Source organism: Lepidochelys olivacea (genome assembly GCF_965140295.1).
Source record: "Lepidochelys olivacea isolate rLepOli2 genome assembly, chromosome: 2".
Taxonomy (NCBI): Eukaryota; Metazoa; Chordata; order Testudines; family Cheloniidae; genus Lepidochelys; species Lepidochelys olivacea.
Genome location: NC_140412.1, coordinates 75973681 through 75990451, shown reverse-complemented (window position 1 = coordinate 75990451; position 16771 = coordinate 75973681). Strand labels below are relative to the sequence as shown.

Below are 16771 nucleotides of genomic sequence, written 5' to 3'. Positions count from 1 at the left end.
TGACCAACACATCACGAGTGGCAGTGGAGTTATTCCTTAAACTACAAAGGCAAGAGGATTGCAACATTGATCTCGCCACGTGTACTAGCTACGACACAAGATGGCTTGTGGCATTCACGGAGGTGCTGACCACAGTGGAAAGCCACTTTTGGGCTCAGGAAACAAGCACTGAGTGGCGGGATCACATTGTCATGCACGTCTGGGATGACGAGCAGTGGCTGCAGAACTTTCGGATGAGGAAAGCCACATTCATGGGACTGTGTGATGAACTCACCTCAGCCCTGCGGCACAAGGACACGAGAATGAGAGTTGCCCTGCCGTTGGAGAAGAGCGTGGTGATTGCACTGTGGAAGCTGGCTACTCCAGACTGCTACTGATCGGTCGCTAACCACTTCGGAGTGGGAAAGTCAACTGTTGGACTCATGTGGATGGAAGTGCTCAGGGCCATTAATTGCATCCTGCTCCGAAAGACCATGACTCTGGGCAACGTGCATGACATTGTTGATGGCTTTGCAAAAATGGGTTTCCCTAACTGCCGAGGGGTGACAGATGGCACATATATTCCAATTCTGGCACCAGACCACCTAGCCACTAAGTATATTAATAGCAAGGGGTATTTCTCAATGGTTCTCCAGGCACTTGTGGATCACCGTGGGTGTTTCACAAACATTAACGCAGGCTGGCCCAGAAATGTGCATGACGCACGCATCTTTCGGAACACTGGCCTGTTCAGGAAGGTGCAAGGGACTTTCTTCCCAGAACAGAAGATCACAATAGGAGAAGTCTAAATGCCCATTGTGATCGTGGAAGACCCCGCCTATCCCTTAATGCTGTGGCTTACGAAGCCATACTTGGGGCACCTTGACAGCAGCAAGGAGCAGTTCAACAACAGGCTGAGCAAGTGCAGAATGTTGAGTGTGCTTTTGGCCACTTAAAGGCCTGCTGGTGCTGCCTATATGGGAAGCTGGACCAGGCTGATGACAATATTCCTATGCTTATAGCCATGTGCTGTACACTCCATAATATTTGTGAAGGGAAGGGTGAAAGCTTCACTCAGGGCTGGACCACAAAGGCTCAGCACATGGAGGCTGAGTTTGAACAGCCAGAGACCAGGGCTATTAAAGGGGCGCAGTGCGGGACCATAAGGATCAGGGATACCTTGAGGCAGCAATTTGAAGCTGAAAGTCAACAATATTTGTTGCTATGCTCAGGAGTGCCGTACTTGTAATGCTAGGAGGTGATTGTGATTGGTGCAGACGATGCAATATGAAGGTTTAAGATAGTTGTCTGTTGCTTTGCAGGGCTCTGTTTGCTTTCAATTAATAGAATAAAGATGGCTTTCAAACCAACACAATTATTTTATTAAAAATAACAACCAGAGGAGTCAAACAAAAAAACATATCAGCACTGAGAGGGGATGGGGGAAGGGAAGGTCCCAAGAGGAGGTGGGGTCCCAGGATGGTTAAAGACTTGTGTATGTCCAGGGATCATATCCAACCTTCTCCTTTGGAATACAGTGCAGCAGGTGTTGTACTTCAGCAGGGCCAAACTGCAGAGGAACGGGTGTTGAGTGCAGTGGGTACTGGGAGTCCGCAGTGCTGGACTGTAATGGGGGAGGAATGGAATGCCACGGGTACAAACTGGAGCCAGGAGGTTGATAAGAGTGTGTTGGCGTTGTCTGGGAGGGGACGCATGGAAAAGAGTTTTGTGACAGCGGCTGCAGGGGAGGGCGGGCGCACAGCTGCTCAGTTTGAAGAGTTAGTATTGCCTGGAGCGTGTCCGCTTGGCGCTCCATAACGTTTAAGAGCTGCTCCATGGTTTCATTCTGGCTCACCGCATTCTCCTTTCGATCCCTCTTCTTGCTGTCCCGCCAATCCTTCAGTTCCTGTTTTTTGGCCACGGAGTGCATCATAACGTCACGCAGAAAGTCCTCCTTAGTTCTTCGTGGCCGCTTCTTAATTCTGCGCAGCTGTTCAGCCAGTGATAAAGAGGGAGGCTGGGCTCCAAAGTTCATATCCATGAAGCCAAAACACAACATTTTACAGAAGCAGTATTGTTTGCAACACACAGAACACTGATGCAGTGATTTAAAACACAGCCACTATTCACATACCTGTCACTAACTGGCTGACCCCCGGCAAGCACACATGAGCCACAAGACCCCCAAAATGGTGAGTAGCTGCAGGGGCAGGGGAAATCAGGGTTCTCTTGGGGAGAGCCAGCACTGGGGCGTGAGGGCTGATAATCATTCCTGTCCCTACATTTTCCACAGGCTGTGTTCATTATGGAAGATATCTCGCTGCTGAGGGTGAGCAGGGATTCAAGGGAGGGTCTTCTCCAAGACTGCAGCTTCCTCCCTGGCCCTTATGCAGCTTCCCTTTGTGCAGCAATAGTCGTGCCGCCAATGACAGCAAAGTGATGTGGGAAAGTTACCATTCATGGGTTAAGAAACAAAGCAGCTCTGCCAAAGAACCTGCAGCAGTGGATTGCCCAGTATCTCCATGAGGATTTCCTGGAGATCTCTTAGGCAGATTCCCGTGAAGTGAGGGAGTCAATCAACAACCTGTTCTGCTGCTCAGACTAGGCATGTGGTGGTATGTGCATCATATAGAGACAAGCCTGCTTTCTGCAACCCTCCTGCCCCCAACAAGTCGCTTCAGTGATTCCCAAAAATCAAATCCACTTAACAGGGGCCTCCTCTCCTGTTTGCACTTCGCCAAGCTCCAACAGCTGTGACTGGCTAGCCTCCTCTGGGATAGAAAAGAGCTCCTGGCTGCCTGCCTCTCTGACCTCCGAGTCCCCCGCCCCTCCACATCCTCATCCAAGATTTCCTCCTCCTGGCTCAGTCCACTCTCGACTGGCATGCAAGCCACTGAAGTATCCACAGTGGCCTTCGCAGTGGAGGTGGGGTCGCCGCCAAGTATCGTGTCTAGCTCTTTGTAGAACCGGCAGCTTGTGAGCGCAGCACCAGAGTGTTGGTTTGCCTCCTGCGCCTTGTGGTAGGCGTTCCGCAGCTCCTTCACTTTGACCCTGCACTGCAGTGTGTCCCGGTCATGGCCTCTTTCTCTTATGCATTGTGAAATCTGTCCATAGGTATCATAATTCCTATGGCTGAGAGCAGCTGGGACTGGACAGCCTCCTCTCCCCAAATGCTGATGAGGTCCAGCAGTTTGGCATTGCTCTAAGTGGGGGATCGCCTGCTGCGTGGAGCAGGTTGGCCACCTGGAAAGATGCGCTGAGACCATTGCACGCATCACCGAGCAAACAGGAAGGGGATTTTCAAAATTCCCAAGGAATTGACAGGGTGGGGATGACGGTTGGTCACCTGAGGGCAGGGCAGTAGAGTTCAAACCGATGACCAGAGAGGCAAGAACAGGCATTGTGGGACAAATCCTGGAGGCCAATCCCAGCGCTGTGATCAACCAGGGAGTCCACACTGGCACCGCGGCGCTGTACTCCCGGTGCAGAAAGCTGTAGGCCTCTTGTCGGGGTGGTTTCTTTTTTTTACAGCGCTGCATCTGTGCAGTTTCTGCACACTACGTGGCATGGCAGTGTGTGCACCTCGGGAGTTACAGCGTAGAAAGCTGCTTTACTGCGCAGAAACTTGCCCATGTAGCCAGGGCCTATGAATCCCTCCTGCCTGAAGGAGGAAGAATGTCTTAAAGGAACACACCTTGATTCAAAAGAATTCACTTTGCAGGGTAGGAGATTTTAGGCTCCATATCTGCATGCCCATCAAACACTGTCTCCATTCTATTTTTAATACTTAATGAAGTGTTGTGATTTAGCTACTAAGAATTGATCCTACACACTGCTAAAGCACACACAAGCAGGGTACAGAGGGAAAAGGTGTTCAGTAATATAGCCCCTTTTCATATGCATTGGCCCCTGAGAACATATTGCAGAGATTCCTACATCCTACTCAGCTAGGCACCTCCAGCACTATATTCCACTACAGATCTGCTAGGCCATTAAGTAGGAGGAAAATAGGAGCAGAGAATTGGCAGGGAAGTTGCACAGGAGTTGGGTGGGTACCTCTAAGTGATTTAAATATGCAGCCTGTAGAGAGCCAGGGAGTGCACTCAGCTTACTGGGTAGCCATTAATTTCTCCTTGGAAAGAAGTGGCTCTCTCTGTACCTCCCCCTTTTCAGAACTAGGTTCTAAGGTGATTTCTATGGAAATCAGTATTCTCAGAGCCAAGCACGAGACCTGGGTTCAAGACTGAACTTGGGACCCTGCTTCTTCCGTTACGGAGGAGTACATGGCAAAGCTGTCATCTTTAATCGTAGACTCAGACCAACAATACACCTCTTTTAAAAATGTATGCTGGCACCAGTTCCCCATATCACTAGCCAAATGAGCCTATTAGGCACATGCTTATAGGGTGAGGAGGAAAATACACACAACTTAGTAGCTGATCCAGAAAGCAGAAAAATATTCTCTCCCCTTCATAACAGACTTCATAACAGCCCCATTTTCAACTAAAAACAGGGCAAATTTGCAAGGAATGCAACAATATATGCAATTTCAAATTTGTGATTAGAGTCACAAGGAGAGTCAGCCAGGAAGCTAAGCATCTGCACAGTTCATGGAGAGCACAAACAGCTTAAGACCCAGTAGAAAACTGGAGAAACCTGGCAGAAAGAAATATGGAGTAAGGTAGGAACATAGCCAGATATATACTAAGTCACTGAATTAAAACTATTATCTGTAAATAAACTCCACTACTTAATAATTGGGTAAACAAAATTACAGCCCCCAGAATCAGCCTCTCCAGAATCAATTCAATCCCCACCACCTGTTCCGAAAGCGTGAAGGATGAAGTGCGGGTTCCATTGAAATCAGTGGGGCTTTTGCCATCGACTTCAAGAGGGTTGGAATTTCACCCTGAGTATTTTGGGCCTGGTGACTGACGCTGGGTAGAATTTTAAAACATGCCTACATATCCAAGTCTTTTTTGAAAATGGAACTTTGTCTCCTAAGTCACTTTGACACTTCTGAAAATATTATCTGTTGTCCTTAAGCAGACAAAACGCCCTGAATGGTGCCTAGCCCCCTACAATTGTGGACAGGGTTGCCAACCCTCCAGGAATGGCCTGGAGTCTCACGGAATTGGTATCCATCTCTCAGTGATTATTGAAAGCAATCCAGGAGATTTTAATAGGATATTTTAAGAAAATGACATTATGTCTCATCATGTTGGAAAAAAAAATCTCCCAGAATAGCTTGAGTCAGAGTCAGCAACCCTAATGTAGATGCATTCAGCACAGAAAGCTATGCTAACTTGCCTTTATTTGCAGTTCACCTTTGTATCCCCTCTTACTGTATGAGCAACTTTCTGATTTGGATGTGCTGATGTGTAAGCACAATTATTGCAGCCCCAAGGAGAAGATAATATTCTCTCCCTCATGTCCAAAACATCATGAAGAGTGTGTGCCTGACTGGCCCTTTGTGTACTTAAAGTTGTGATCCATGCAGATGTGATTTTATTTGAATGTTCTTTTTATGCCAGTAGACTTAGGGAACTATAGTCCAGTCCTGGTCCCATTGAAATCTTTGATAAAATTCCCATCAACTACAATGAGACAGAATCTTAGGATATGTCTTCATCACATCTTAAATTGTGATGACTGCAATGCAGGTAAGCATATGTGCACTAGCTTTAATCAGTCAGGTGTGGTAACAGTAGTAGTGAATATGTGGTGGTGTGGTGTGGTCTGGCCACCCCAATATAAACCCATCTGGGACCCTGTGTACACACTAGGGTTGTTGGCCTATGCTGCCATGTCTTCACTGCTATTGTTCCCACACTAAGTTACTCCTTGGGGAATTCTGCATCACTGCGCATGCACAAAATTCATGCCCCCCACAGCTTTCTTGCTTCTCCACAGAAAAATGACTTCTGATGCGGAAGCAAAAGGAACCCGCAAGAGTGGTCACACGCCCCTCTCCAGCAGTGCAGACAGGCAGGTTTGAGTACCCAGAGCAGCCTGTAGAGACATACATTACCGTAGGGCTGTGGGGAGGGGAGGGGAAAGAGAGAACTGGGCACTCATGCACGTGAGAAAAAAAAAGAGAGAAAGAGACACTGTCCCTCTAACACACACTTGCGGCACGCTCCGCCTGGGGGGGCAGGGATTTGGGGTATTTCTGAGGAGGTAGGCATGGGGCAGGCTGTCTCCTCAGGCAGAGCAGAATATTGCCGCCTGCCTGCTTAATTAATTGTTCCCATTGTCTTGGTGAACTGCCCCAGGAGACTAAAACAGGTGTAAAAGTTTTAAGGCTGCTTTACATTGTCTGAGTACTGTAAAGGTGTCTTACTGTAAAGGACAGTATGGCTTACATATGCTGATGGTGTTTTAGTGATTAGAACTGATCTAAATTTTTGAACTGAAAATATTTCCTATCAAAATGTGCTCTATGAACTCTTTGCTTCTGACCTTTCTGGAGATGGTCAGCAGCCAATATAAAGTGTGAGTTTGAGTCCCCTGCCCTCACTTGCTCTTCAGTTGCCTATGATGTAATACTGAGCATGCAGCTCCATATATTTGACAACTAATAACTAGAAATAAAGGTTCAAACCTCACTACATTACTGTTAGACAAAGGAGGTTTTAGGATTTCCTCCAATGCTCCCCCCCAACTCCTATCCTCCATCCATTGTAGTGTAGTTGAAATAAATTACCAAATAATTGAAACCAGCACGATTATATGATGTTATTCTAACAAATAAAATGTGCAGATTTTAAAATATTGTGTGCCGAATTTTTAATTTTTCAGCACAGAATTTCCCCAGGAGCAACACTAGCTAGAATAAAGCTAGCCTGGGTCTGCCTACCCACGCTGCAATCACAATTATTTTCATTATAGATGTACCCTTAGTGCCAGATCCAGAGTCAATTGCAGTCAGAGGAAAGGCTCCTGCTGACTTCAGTTTGCTTTGGATCATGGTTTTATTGCATTTCTCCTTATAACAAAGCAGAAAGGTCAGAATACTAAGAAAACTCAATTAGAATTCCCTGCACTTAACAGGAACATTATTTCCTAATTATCCACTTGCTTTCCTTTACCTACAAGGTGCCTGTGAGTTCTGCAAATTATTATTTATAGATCAACTGCCATGTAGAGGAGGAGTCTTTCTAAAAGCGATTCATCAGCATTAGCTTCCTTAGCACAGAATAATGAATGCAACATTTGCCATTTTTCCCAATATCAAGTAAGTTCTGTTTTAAAATATTGCTTCTCACATCTCAAGTTAAAAAAACACAACCACTTATGTTCCAGCATAGCAAATATTACAAAATACTTTGCCTATGAAAAGAAGAGTGGCTCTTTTCAGCATTAAAGTACTTGTTTATGGTTAGCAAATGACTCTACATTTTAAACTATACAGCATCATAAAACATTCTATCAAATGAAAAACAGTTTAAATAAATAAACCAAAGTCTTTCACAAGGTAGCCTGATGTCACTAGGGAATTTGGTGTTTAGGGAAAAACAAACCAAAAAAACAAAAACAAAAACACACATTAATAGCTTCCTTAATTAAAAAGCTGAATAGTAAAGAACTGCTCAATTAAATTTTCTATTAAGCATATTGTTTTACATCTCTTTTATTAAAGTAAAAATGGGTTTAGGTATTTTCACTAAATTAGTTATGCTATGTTTCACATTTATGTAAAATGCTAGTCTATACTAGTTCACATTTTAACAGTAGTTACATAAGACAGCGACCTATACCGTACCGGAAGAGGTGGTCAAATTAATCAATGTGTACGTGCAGTTCCCTCTGAAGTCTACCAGTGCATACTCAAAAGAGGAATTGGGTAACACTGATCTACTGGAAAGTTCCCTTTGCTTCCCCATCCAAGACCAAAACACCTCCATAACGTTGAGGCTTAAAAAACAAAAAAAAAATCAGAAGGATTGAAATACAACATTCTAAAAAAGGTGGAGTATATGCTTTAGGGCTTGCTCTGCTGATATCAACAGAAAATGGGCTCAGTTGAATAACTGAGCAGAGGAAAGGGGAAACATTCCTTTGGACAGTTATTAGTTATTTCTACTGGCTGAAATTCATCTGTCAGCAGAGGCTCAGCACAATGCCAGTGCATCATTTAACTGCTGATAATAGGGGACTAAGTAGATATATAGGCTTGGAGCTACATCTCTACATAGGGGCAAATTTCACTCTCGGGACTGGGTGGGTCATGCAAACACGATGGATCTAACTAGAATGGAGCGTCAGCAAGTATTTTAGTGTTTTTATGTAAGAATACTTTTCATTTTTGAACTATTATTGGTTGAAAATATTCCCTCATGTAATTATGCAACAGCTAAGAACTTGATTGTGACCAACAGTTAGTAGTTGGTTGCTAACAAGTCAAACATGACAAAAAAATTTGAGGCAATTATTGTCATTACAAGCCATCCTCAATTGTTTGAGGCAAAAGTAATAGAAAGTGACAGTTGTGCAGCTGGGAGCATGGAGTGGGAAATGAAATTGTTCCCTGGTTGCAATGAACCAGTCAGAATGCAGCAGAGTCTGCTAAATGCATAATTCATGGTTAGTAATATTTTAGTCTCTAAAGCAAATTAGAGTATAAACAAAGGCACTTAAAAAAACAGAAGTTTAAAAAAAAGAAAATGATTAGAGAACATATGTAGTTAGTAATTAAAACAGAAAAGTGACAGCAGATCTGTTCTTTAGCACAATGCACCCATAAGGTGCTTGCAGACCTGCATCACTTCAATGAGAAGAGAGAATTCTGCACATGAACAGTATGCTGTCCCAGCAGTCCAGTTGTCATACACTACATTACCACAAGGGGCATGTGTGTCTTAATCCTGATCTCATGCTTGTTTCTTGAGGCTGCCTAGATATGGTGTATGTGCGGAAGGTCGAGTTCTGAACTCTGGAATATGGGTAATACTTAATGACACTACTATGGGAGAAGGGAGGAGAAAGTAGTGCCCTTGCGAGAAAAAAGCTGGTATTTTAATCTCACCACAGGTTGGAGCCACACCAGATAGATCATCACAAACAGATTATCCACTACCACCCAAGAATGTACATCAGATACTTGCCTAGCTATGGAGTCATTCTGATGATAATGCAAAAATCAGTTGCCATGCCAGTGGAAGGTGGTGTTTTAAAATATTTGACATTGAAAACCCTACTTAACCCTCCACAGGTTCCATGGTGATGTTAAAGTACCCATAGCTGCATTGACATTTAGAGCTATCATCACGGACATCGTATTAGCGCCAAAGAGTCATTGCAGTGTTACTGGCAGAATTTAATTCACTTGCACTAACATCACATCAGCTCTAAAGAAGTCAAACTGTCAATGGAACTTGATTTCTACAATTATATTGGTATCAATGATTTTAGTGTATTTTTTGCACTTAATATATTTGTGCAAACTAAATTACACCTAAGCAAATCCAATGAACCAGATTCACCCCAGGAGGTAACTCCACTGAAGGTAACTTGCAATACACCAAGTTCTCAAGTTCAGTAAAACTCTGCTTCGGTGAACAAGGTATTAATTTTTTCAAACTGAGCGATATACTATAACCTTGCTTCCTGACTGAATAAACTTTTATGATGTTGTCACAGGCTGCTGAGCAGGAGACCTGCAGAATCAGTCCCCTGCCGCCAGCCCCACTGAAGTGAATAAAGCGGAACTGCCTGGAAAGAACCTGCCCTAATTGGGGAATGAGAGCCAGCTGCCAGCCCAATTAGCCCAGGGCTATGTAAGAGGCTGGGAAGAAGGAGCCCAAGTGGTAGAATGGCGGAGGCTGCGGGTGTGCAGCTCTTTCCTCCTGAGTTCAGACACAAAAAAACCAGAGCTGTGTGTGGTGAGAAAGTGGTGGGAGCACAAACTTGTAAATAAAAGCACCCGTGGTTTCAGAACCTAAGGGTCTCTGAGTGACTGTATCTGAGCCTAGCAGAGGCAGAGGCCAGGTACACTCAGTTACACATAGGGCTTCTGTGCCAGAGCCGGAGTCTGGCAGCCCGGAGATGGAGGAGACCCTGCAATGGCTGGTGAAGGAAAGGTGCAAAAAGGCCATGCAAACCTTTCAGCAGGCCCACTAGCTGGAAAGGCAGGCCCTGCTTAGCTGGCAGGCAGAGCAGCAGAAGAGCCTACAGGACTTCATAAAAGAGCAGGCCAGGGTACAGCAGCAGCTCCTCCAGGAAACTGTGAGTTCCCACAGTGGGGGATGGTATTTAAGGCCCTGTGGATGATCCCTATGCCTTCCTGGGCACATTTAAGAGGTGGGTAGCCATGGGAGCAGGCTGGGACAGGGCAACCTGGGCCCTGCAGCTCACTCCCTACCTGGCTGGTGAAGTCCAAGCTGCCTGCATGGCCCTAAGCAAGGAACAGGCCAGAAGCTATGATGCGGGGAAGACAGCTGTCCTAGATCGGTTGGGGCTATCCACCAAAAAATACGAGCAATTCCAGGCGGCAAAGTGGACAAGAGGTTTGAGGCCCTGGGCATTCCCAGACAGTGGAGGAGATTATGGATGTGCTCGTCTTAGAGCAGTTTTTACATGGCCTCCCCAAGACCATAAGGGTTTGGATGCGAAGATACCAACTGAATATGGTGGATGCAGCAGTGAAACTGACAGAAGTATAGGAACTGGACTAAGATCATCAGACTCTACTCACAAGGCCTTTTTAATTGATATTCTTATATTACTAACTTTTCTTGGCACAACCATGAAATATATGAGTATCTTGGATTAGATATCACCTAGAAATTCTAAATCTTATCGTACTAGAATTCTTTGCCATGCAAAATGAGAATCTACTCTCGAATACTTCTATTCCCCATTGACTTCGGTGAGATTCAAGGACTCGGCCCATCACAGAAGTCAACCCCCTAGTTAATAATGTACAAATTGCAGTAGTCTCTATGAAGTCTGAGAACGGTGTATTGTATCCCTATTCTTTCTACATCTATAGGGCCACATCCTGCAGTCCTTATTCAGTCTAGGCTCCGTACACTAAACGGAAGCTGAGACTAATGTGCTCAAAACATCTGTTTAAATTTAAAAATGTTTTAAAATATGACACTAGGTATAAGTGACACAGTATTGCAGGTGTACTCAGTGTAGTATGTAGATTACAAAATAAAACTAATCAAGTAGTAAAGCCAAAAACAAACCTAAAGATTAGGATTTTGGAAGGTACATAAATGAAGGTTTTATGCACGGTAAATATAGTACAACTGACAAGGAAATAAAAGGAACACACTAACAGGCTACTTTCTTTTTAGTGTGCTATAACTTTGACTTATTAAACTCCCAGTATCCCTTGCACATTAAAAATGCCATTTCAATAGTTCCGGTGGTTTTTTTTAAAATCTAAACTCAGATTCATACATCAAGAAAACTCTGCAAAATATTTGAGCCCAGTCCTTAATGGTTTTGAGCACTTCTCTTAAGTACAGTGGATCTGAGAAGCTTTCCTACCTGACTAGCAGCGTTCAACCCCTCATACCTTGATCATGAACAATTCTGTACAAACTGTGTCTCAACGAGAAATAAAGCTGTGTTGTCAGTTAATATGACTAATATAATCCTGGGCCTGATCCTTGACCTGCACTATATGTTGAACTTACTGGGAGTTCTGTATCTGGTTCGCTTACAGCAAAAAGCTCATTATAGGCCCAGTGCTGAGAATTTGCTTTTGACCTCAGTGACTTTATCATAACTCCCAGTGCTCAGCAATGTCAGGGTCAGGCCTGAAATGTATGCAACTATGATGAAAAAACATCTTGTAGTACAGTATGCCCATTCATCCATTTGTTCTAGACTCATCTTCTGCCTGGTGTTTGCACCTATCATACTTTGCTTAATGTTACTGAGGAAAAGAAAATTTGAGCTGATTTTTAAAAATCAAAGGTCTTCCAGGCTTCATCAGTACAAAGTAAAGAGCTCAAGGAATTACTATAGCTCACCTGTTATTGCAAGGGAAGATGGATTATAAATTGGCTTGAACTAATTTTGGAGTATAAAAGAAAATGGTATGTATAACACTATGTTAGACAACACTTCTAATTATACACAGTTTAACCGAATTAACCAACACTATGTGTTTCACGGGAGTTAGAGTAAATGTCACAACTTTTGAAACAAAAAGGAATACTGTTGTGTCTTTTACTCTTTAAATAACAAACAATATGAAGGAACCACAGGGGAACAGTGGGACACAAATAGCCATATTTAGTCAATATACACAGTGTGAAACCTAGCAACTTGCTGCCACAGACAAAGAACTAAGTGAGCACCACCAGAGGACTCTCAAACTATTTAAAGAAATACTACCCCATTCCTACACACTACAAATACTTGATTTAAAAAAAAAAACACTTTAGTAGATACTTATTAATATCTTTGTATCAACAGAAAGTTTCTGCCTAAAGTTAAATCATGACATTTTTAATTTTAACTGTAAACAGCTCTACAGGTTTTATATAATAATGAATATAATTCATATACTTAAAAATAATTTTTAAGCTAACACTTTTTAAAAATGTTAAGTCTGCAGACAAAGCAAACAAAGCACAAAGTCAGAAGAGGTCTTAACTCACTCTGATATGCCTTAGTATAGGAAACAGTACTGTGAATATCTATAGCTTCCGTCTTATTCCAATTTTAAAAAAGTGGTCCATTTTATCCCCCTCCTGATGATCGCCTTTACTGGTAACTCAATAGTAGCTAAACATTAAATTCATACAGAGCCCGGATGTTTCTAGGGACCTACCCAAATGAGCTGCTACTTTCCTCTACAGAAGCTTCTCCCCCCACCCCTCCACACTTACTTCTTATTGGGGGAGTTGCTACGATGAGTCTGCAGAATTTACTCAGCAGTTTTGCACAAGGTTCTAACTCCTGCTAACAGCAGGTCAACAGAAGAACTTTCTATCTCCATGCAGCTCTTGTTATCCTCTTAACAGAGGCATTTAAAGGACAGCTTTCACAACAAAACCCGCTTTAAAAGCACACACTCTTCTTTTAGACAGACTAAAGATGTTTACAAACCCTGCCTTCAATCTATGATCTGAGGCAAGGGCTGATGGGTCTGGTCTGATAATAGCAGAGTCCCCAGAGCAACATCAGGGGTCATACAAACAAAACTCAGCTGTTTGGCTGGGGCTCTGTCTGTAGATAAGCAATAAATAGAGTCTCTCACAAAAAATCAGCTTAGAACAAGGGGATAGGAAGCTTGGAAGAGGACATAGAGACATAGGACTAGACGCACAGAAGGTAGGTAGGACAACTAAGTATCTTACAATCCTGTTATCCAGCTAGCAGCTGTGGCTGCCTTATATACACTCCACTGGGAAACCAGTCAACCAGGGCTGCCCCAGAAGGGGCTATGGCCAGAGCAGCTGGAGAACGATTTGATTGCAAACTAGAGCTGAGGCAGCTCTTTCCCAGCTCCTCCCCAATGGTTGCAGGTGCTTGGGGTGCTAGTTTCATCCCTTTCACCAGCAAGTTTGACTCAACTCCCTATTGTTTAAAAATGTATGAAGTCTATTTTGCAGTGAGAACTGCCCTTGATGATATCATTGTGGATCAGGGCTATAGGTGAAATTCACCTCCACTCCATAAAGCTTGAGTAAAAGGGCTTTGTGTGGAGAACAGCATGCAGGGTGGGGAATGGAATTATCCTCAGTCCCTAGACAATGGGCTGGAAGGCAATCAGGGGGTGACTATTGGTGAAATAATCGCTGTTGACCTTATGGGAGGATTTGCATGTATGTATTGTGACCCCTTGTACAATCCTCACTCAACACTATGAACTGGCTCAGGTTCCTGTGTGCTTTCCAGAGGCCACAGCATGTGGCTGATCTGGCTGTGCTCTTCACTGCTCTGTGCATAGCTACCAGGAAGCTTCCAAACAGGTAGAGGGCCTTGCTTGGGCCCAGCAAAATAGCATGATTTTTACCCTTTATAAGCATCTTATATTCATCCTCGCAGTGTTTTTAAGTTCAAGCGGCTTGATCATGGAAGATGCAGAGAATGCACTGGAAGACAATGAATATCCTTAAGTTACAATTCTTCCAGCATGCTTTCTGCAGCTCACAGCATTGGGCCCCTAACCGAATATTGTGTTAATGAATAGGTGGAACTCTATTTACAACCATGGAATCATGGTCTAATACAGTGACACTCAGACCTCAGTGGTTCAGGAGCTCAATTAGCCGATCAACATTACCCGAAAGAGCCACAGTAGTGTGACTTCATTGTTTCATTTACTATATAGATATATAGATATATAGATATAATAAAAGCATCCTGATTGGTTGTTAATTATATTGCACTGTTTTAATATCATGTGTTGCAAAGAGCCACAGGAGACACATTAAAGAGCCATTTGCAACTCCTGAGCCTCAGTGCGAGTGTCACTGATCGGATACATTAAACTGGTAGGATTTACAGGGCAATTGTCTTTCACCCTATGCTTCACATTTAGTGCTAGGGCCTGCTTCACCACTGCATCACTCTAGTGTATACTGATGTAACGCCATGATTTCAGTTGAAATTACATCAGCATATAACTGGAGTAACACAGTGGTGAATCAGGACTTGTGTCTCCCAAGACACACAGATTCCATGATGGGGGTGATTTCTATGAATATCAATAGAACAGATTATTTACATACATGTACACACACACTAGACCCAGGCTTGATTAACGTATGGTTACAAGTTTGCAAAGGGTTTCCAATACCAGAAAGTCTTTCCAAAGACTGAGACTGTGGTGGCACAAAATAGTTTTCCACTCCCCCACATCCTGAGTTAGTTTTTTATTATAATCAGTAGTCCAGGGTATAAATGTATAATCCATACCCCCGCCCCCAATCCAAAGCAGAACTTGCACTGAAGTCAATGACAGGTTTGTGCAGAGATCCAGGGTATAATTCTGGCTTTATGTAGTAACTAAATTTTAATGACTAAAGGTTCACCTTTACATCGCCGCTACTTCTATCCTTTGTTTCTCGTTCTTCACCATCCTTCTTTGTTTCTCTCCTTCTTCCCTGTCTCCTCCATTCTTCCTTCTGCATTTCCTTCCCTGCAGCAACTCCCAATTCTCAACAATTTGTTTTTCATTTCCATTCCTACCCCCATTCCATCCACTAAAATGATCAGTGATTAAATAGTTAATATTGACACTTATGTGTCTTCCCTGGGCTTTGGAGACAACACTCCAATAAGATAACTAAGGAATGGGGGAGCTGATACTCTGAGCCATTGTCTGCAGCTGTTTGCAGACCCAGAAAGATGTTGCTGTACTGATTTATACTCTCTTTGTGTGAAATATTTTCTTCACAATCACAAGGGCTAGAACTTACTTTTTATTTTTAACAACAGCTTAGTTTCTGGATCATGTGACTACTTCTGTTGGGCCAAATAAATGCACCAAGTGGGCAAGATCCGGCCCACAGGCGGTGTTTGACATCACTGCTTTAAGCAACAGTCCTGCAATCTGAACCATTTCATCAAGGAAATCTCATATATACATATCTACAAAGCTAAAGACATATATTGTTGCAGTGTATACTCTTTGTCTGGCTTTTACACTAATTCTTTAGTTCTCCCATCTGTTTTGGTTTTTTATATAACAAAGAAAGAACTATATTTTCATAGTGGATTTTGTTGTGGTCTTGGGGGAAAAAGCACAAAAGCAGGCTCCATAGAAATAAGGAATAACCTGAGATTGGATATAAAGAGAGTATCTACTCTAACTATTGGCTAGATTGTGTCCCTAGCACACAGCTCAGTCCATTGCAGCCCAGAATAAGCCCAGGGAAGCATGTGTAATGCAGGCAGCCACAGTTCCCTCTCTGCTTCCCCCTGGCTGCTGGTGGGTGGTAGCTTGGTGCTGAGAACTAAGATTCCAGGTGAGGGAAGAGTAGGCAGCCATGCAGTACCCCTTATCTCTCCATTCCTGGACCCAATGTCTAGATAGCCACACAGAGGTGAAGGGTTGCAGGGATTTTACTTCCCCTTATACCATGCGTGGACACACTATATATTTAATAATATAAAAAACCCAGCATGCCGTGGTGTAAGTGCCTACTTGTAAGCAACAATTAGCTGGCCAAAAAAACCAACAACCCTGTCATCCGTTTGTCGAGACAAAGCGAACCTATATCTCAAGTTGCCTATTAAAATAGATTCTCAAGTAAAGGACATGGCAGGTGCTGAATGAAGGTAATGCACAAAAGAAGTATAACCATACTATTTTTATTATTTCTTTATTTATTGTTAAAAGGCTTACCATCTTGCTGGCTCTGAAGATTCTGAGGACTTTGCATTCTTTCTTCAAGATTAGAACTGAGATCAGAGTTCACAGCCGACATCCTGGTGGAGTCACTCATATCAAACTCATCACTTTCTATGGAACTTTCATCCTGCAAATTTAAAATTTCATGTTTCATTTGCATTAGGAAAAGTCGAGATAACTTTCAAATATGATGTTCATGCTACACCTCTCTCGCTAATTCATACTAATGACTAGGGCACCCTTGGTGAATTAATGAGCAAGGAAACAAACATAAGAAGATCAAGGATAATGCATCACAAAATGTACTATGATCATTTATTTGACAAGTGCAGTTCAGGTTTAATTAATTATGATAATACAAATATTAGTAAGTGTTCACTAGAATATTTCGTACAAGCAAAGTGTTGTTAGTCTGAAAACTCAAGACAGCTTTTGGCTATTAAATCTCGGTGGAACAGGACATTT

General features: G+C 43.1%; 1 protein-coding gene across 3 annotated transcripts in view; it reads right to left on the bottom strand.

The window, feature by feature from the left end:
* NOL4 (nucleolar protein 4) overlaps positions 1-16771 on the bottom strand; it is a 253520-nt gene that overhangs the window by 162201 nt on the left and 74548 nt on the right. For all 3 annotated transcript variants that reach the window (XM_084620792.1, XM_084620791.1, XM_084620793.1), the window contains exon 5: positions 16301-16433. In XM_084620792.1, the coding sequence (XP_084476918.1) occupies positions 16301-16433 (133 nt within the window). The remainder of the gene's footprint in view (positions 1-16300; positions 16434-16771) is intronic.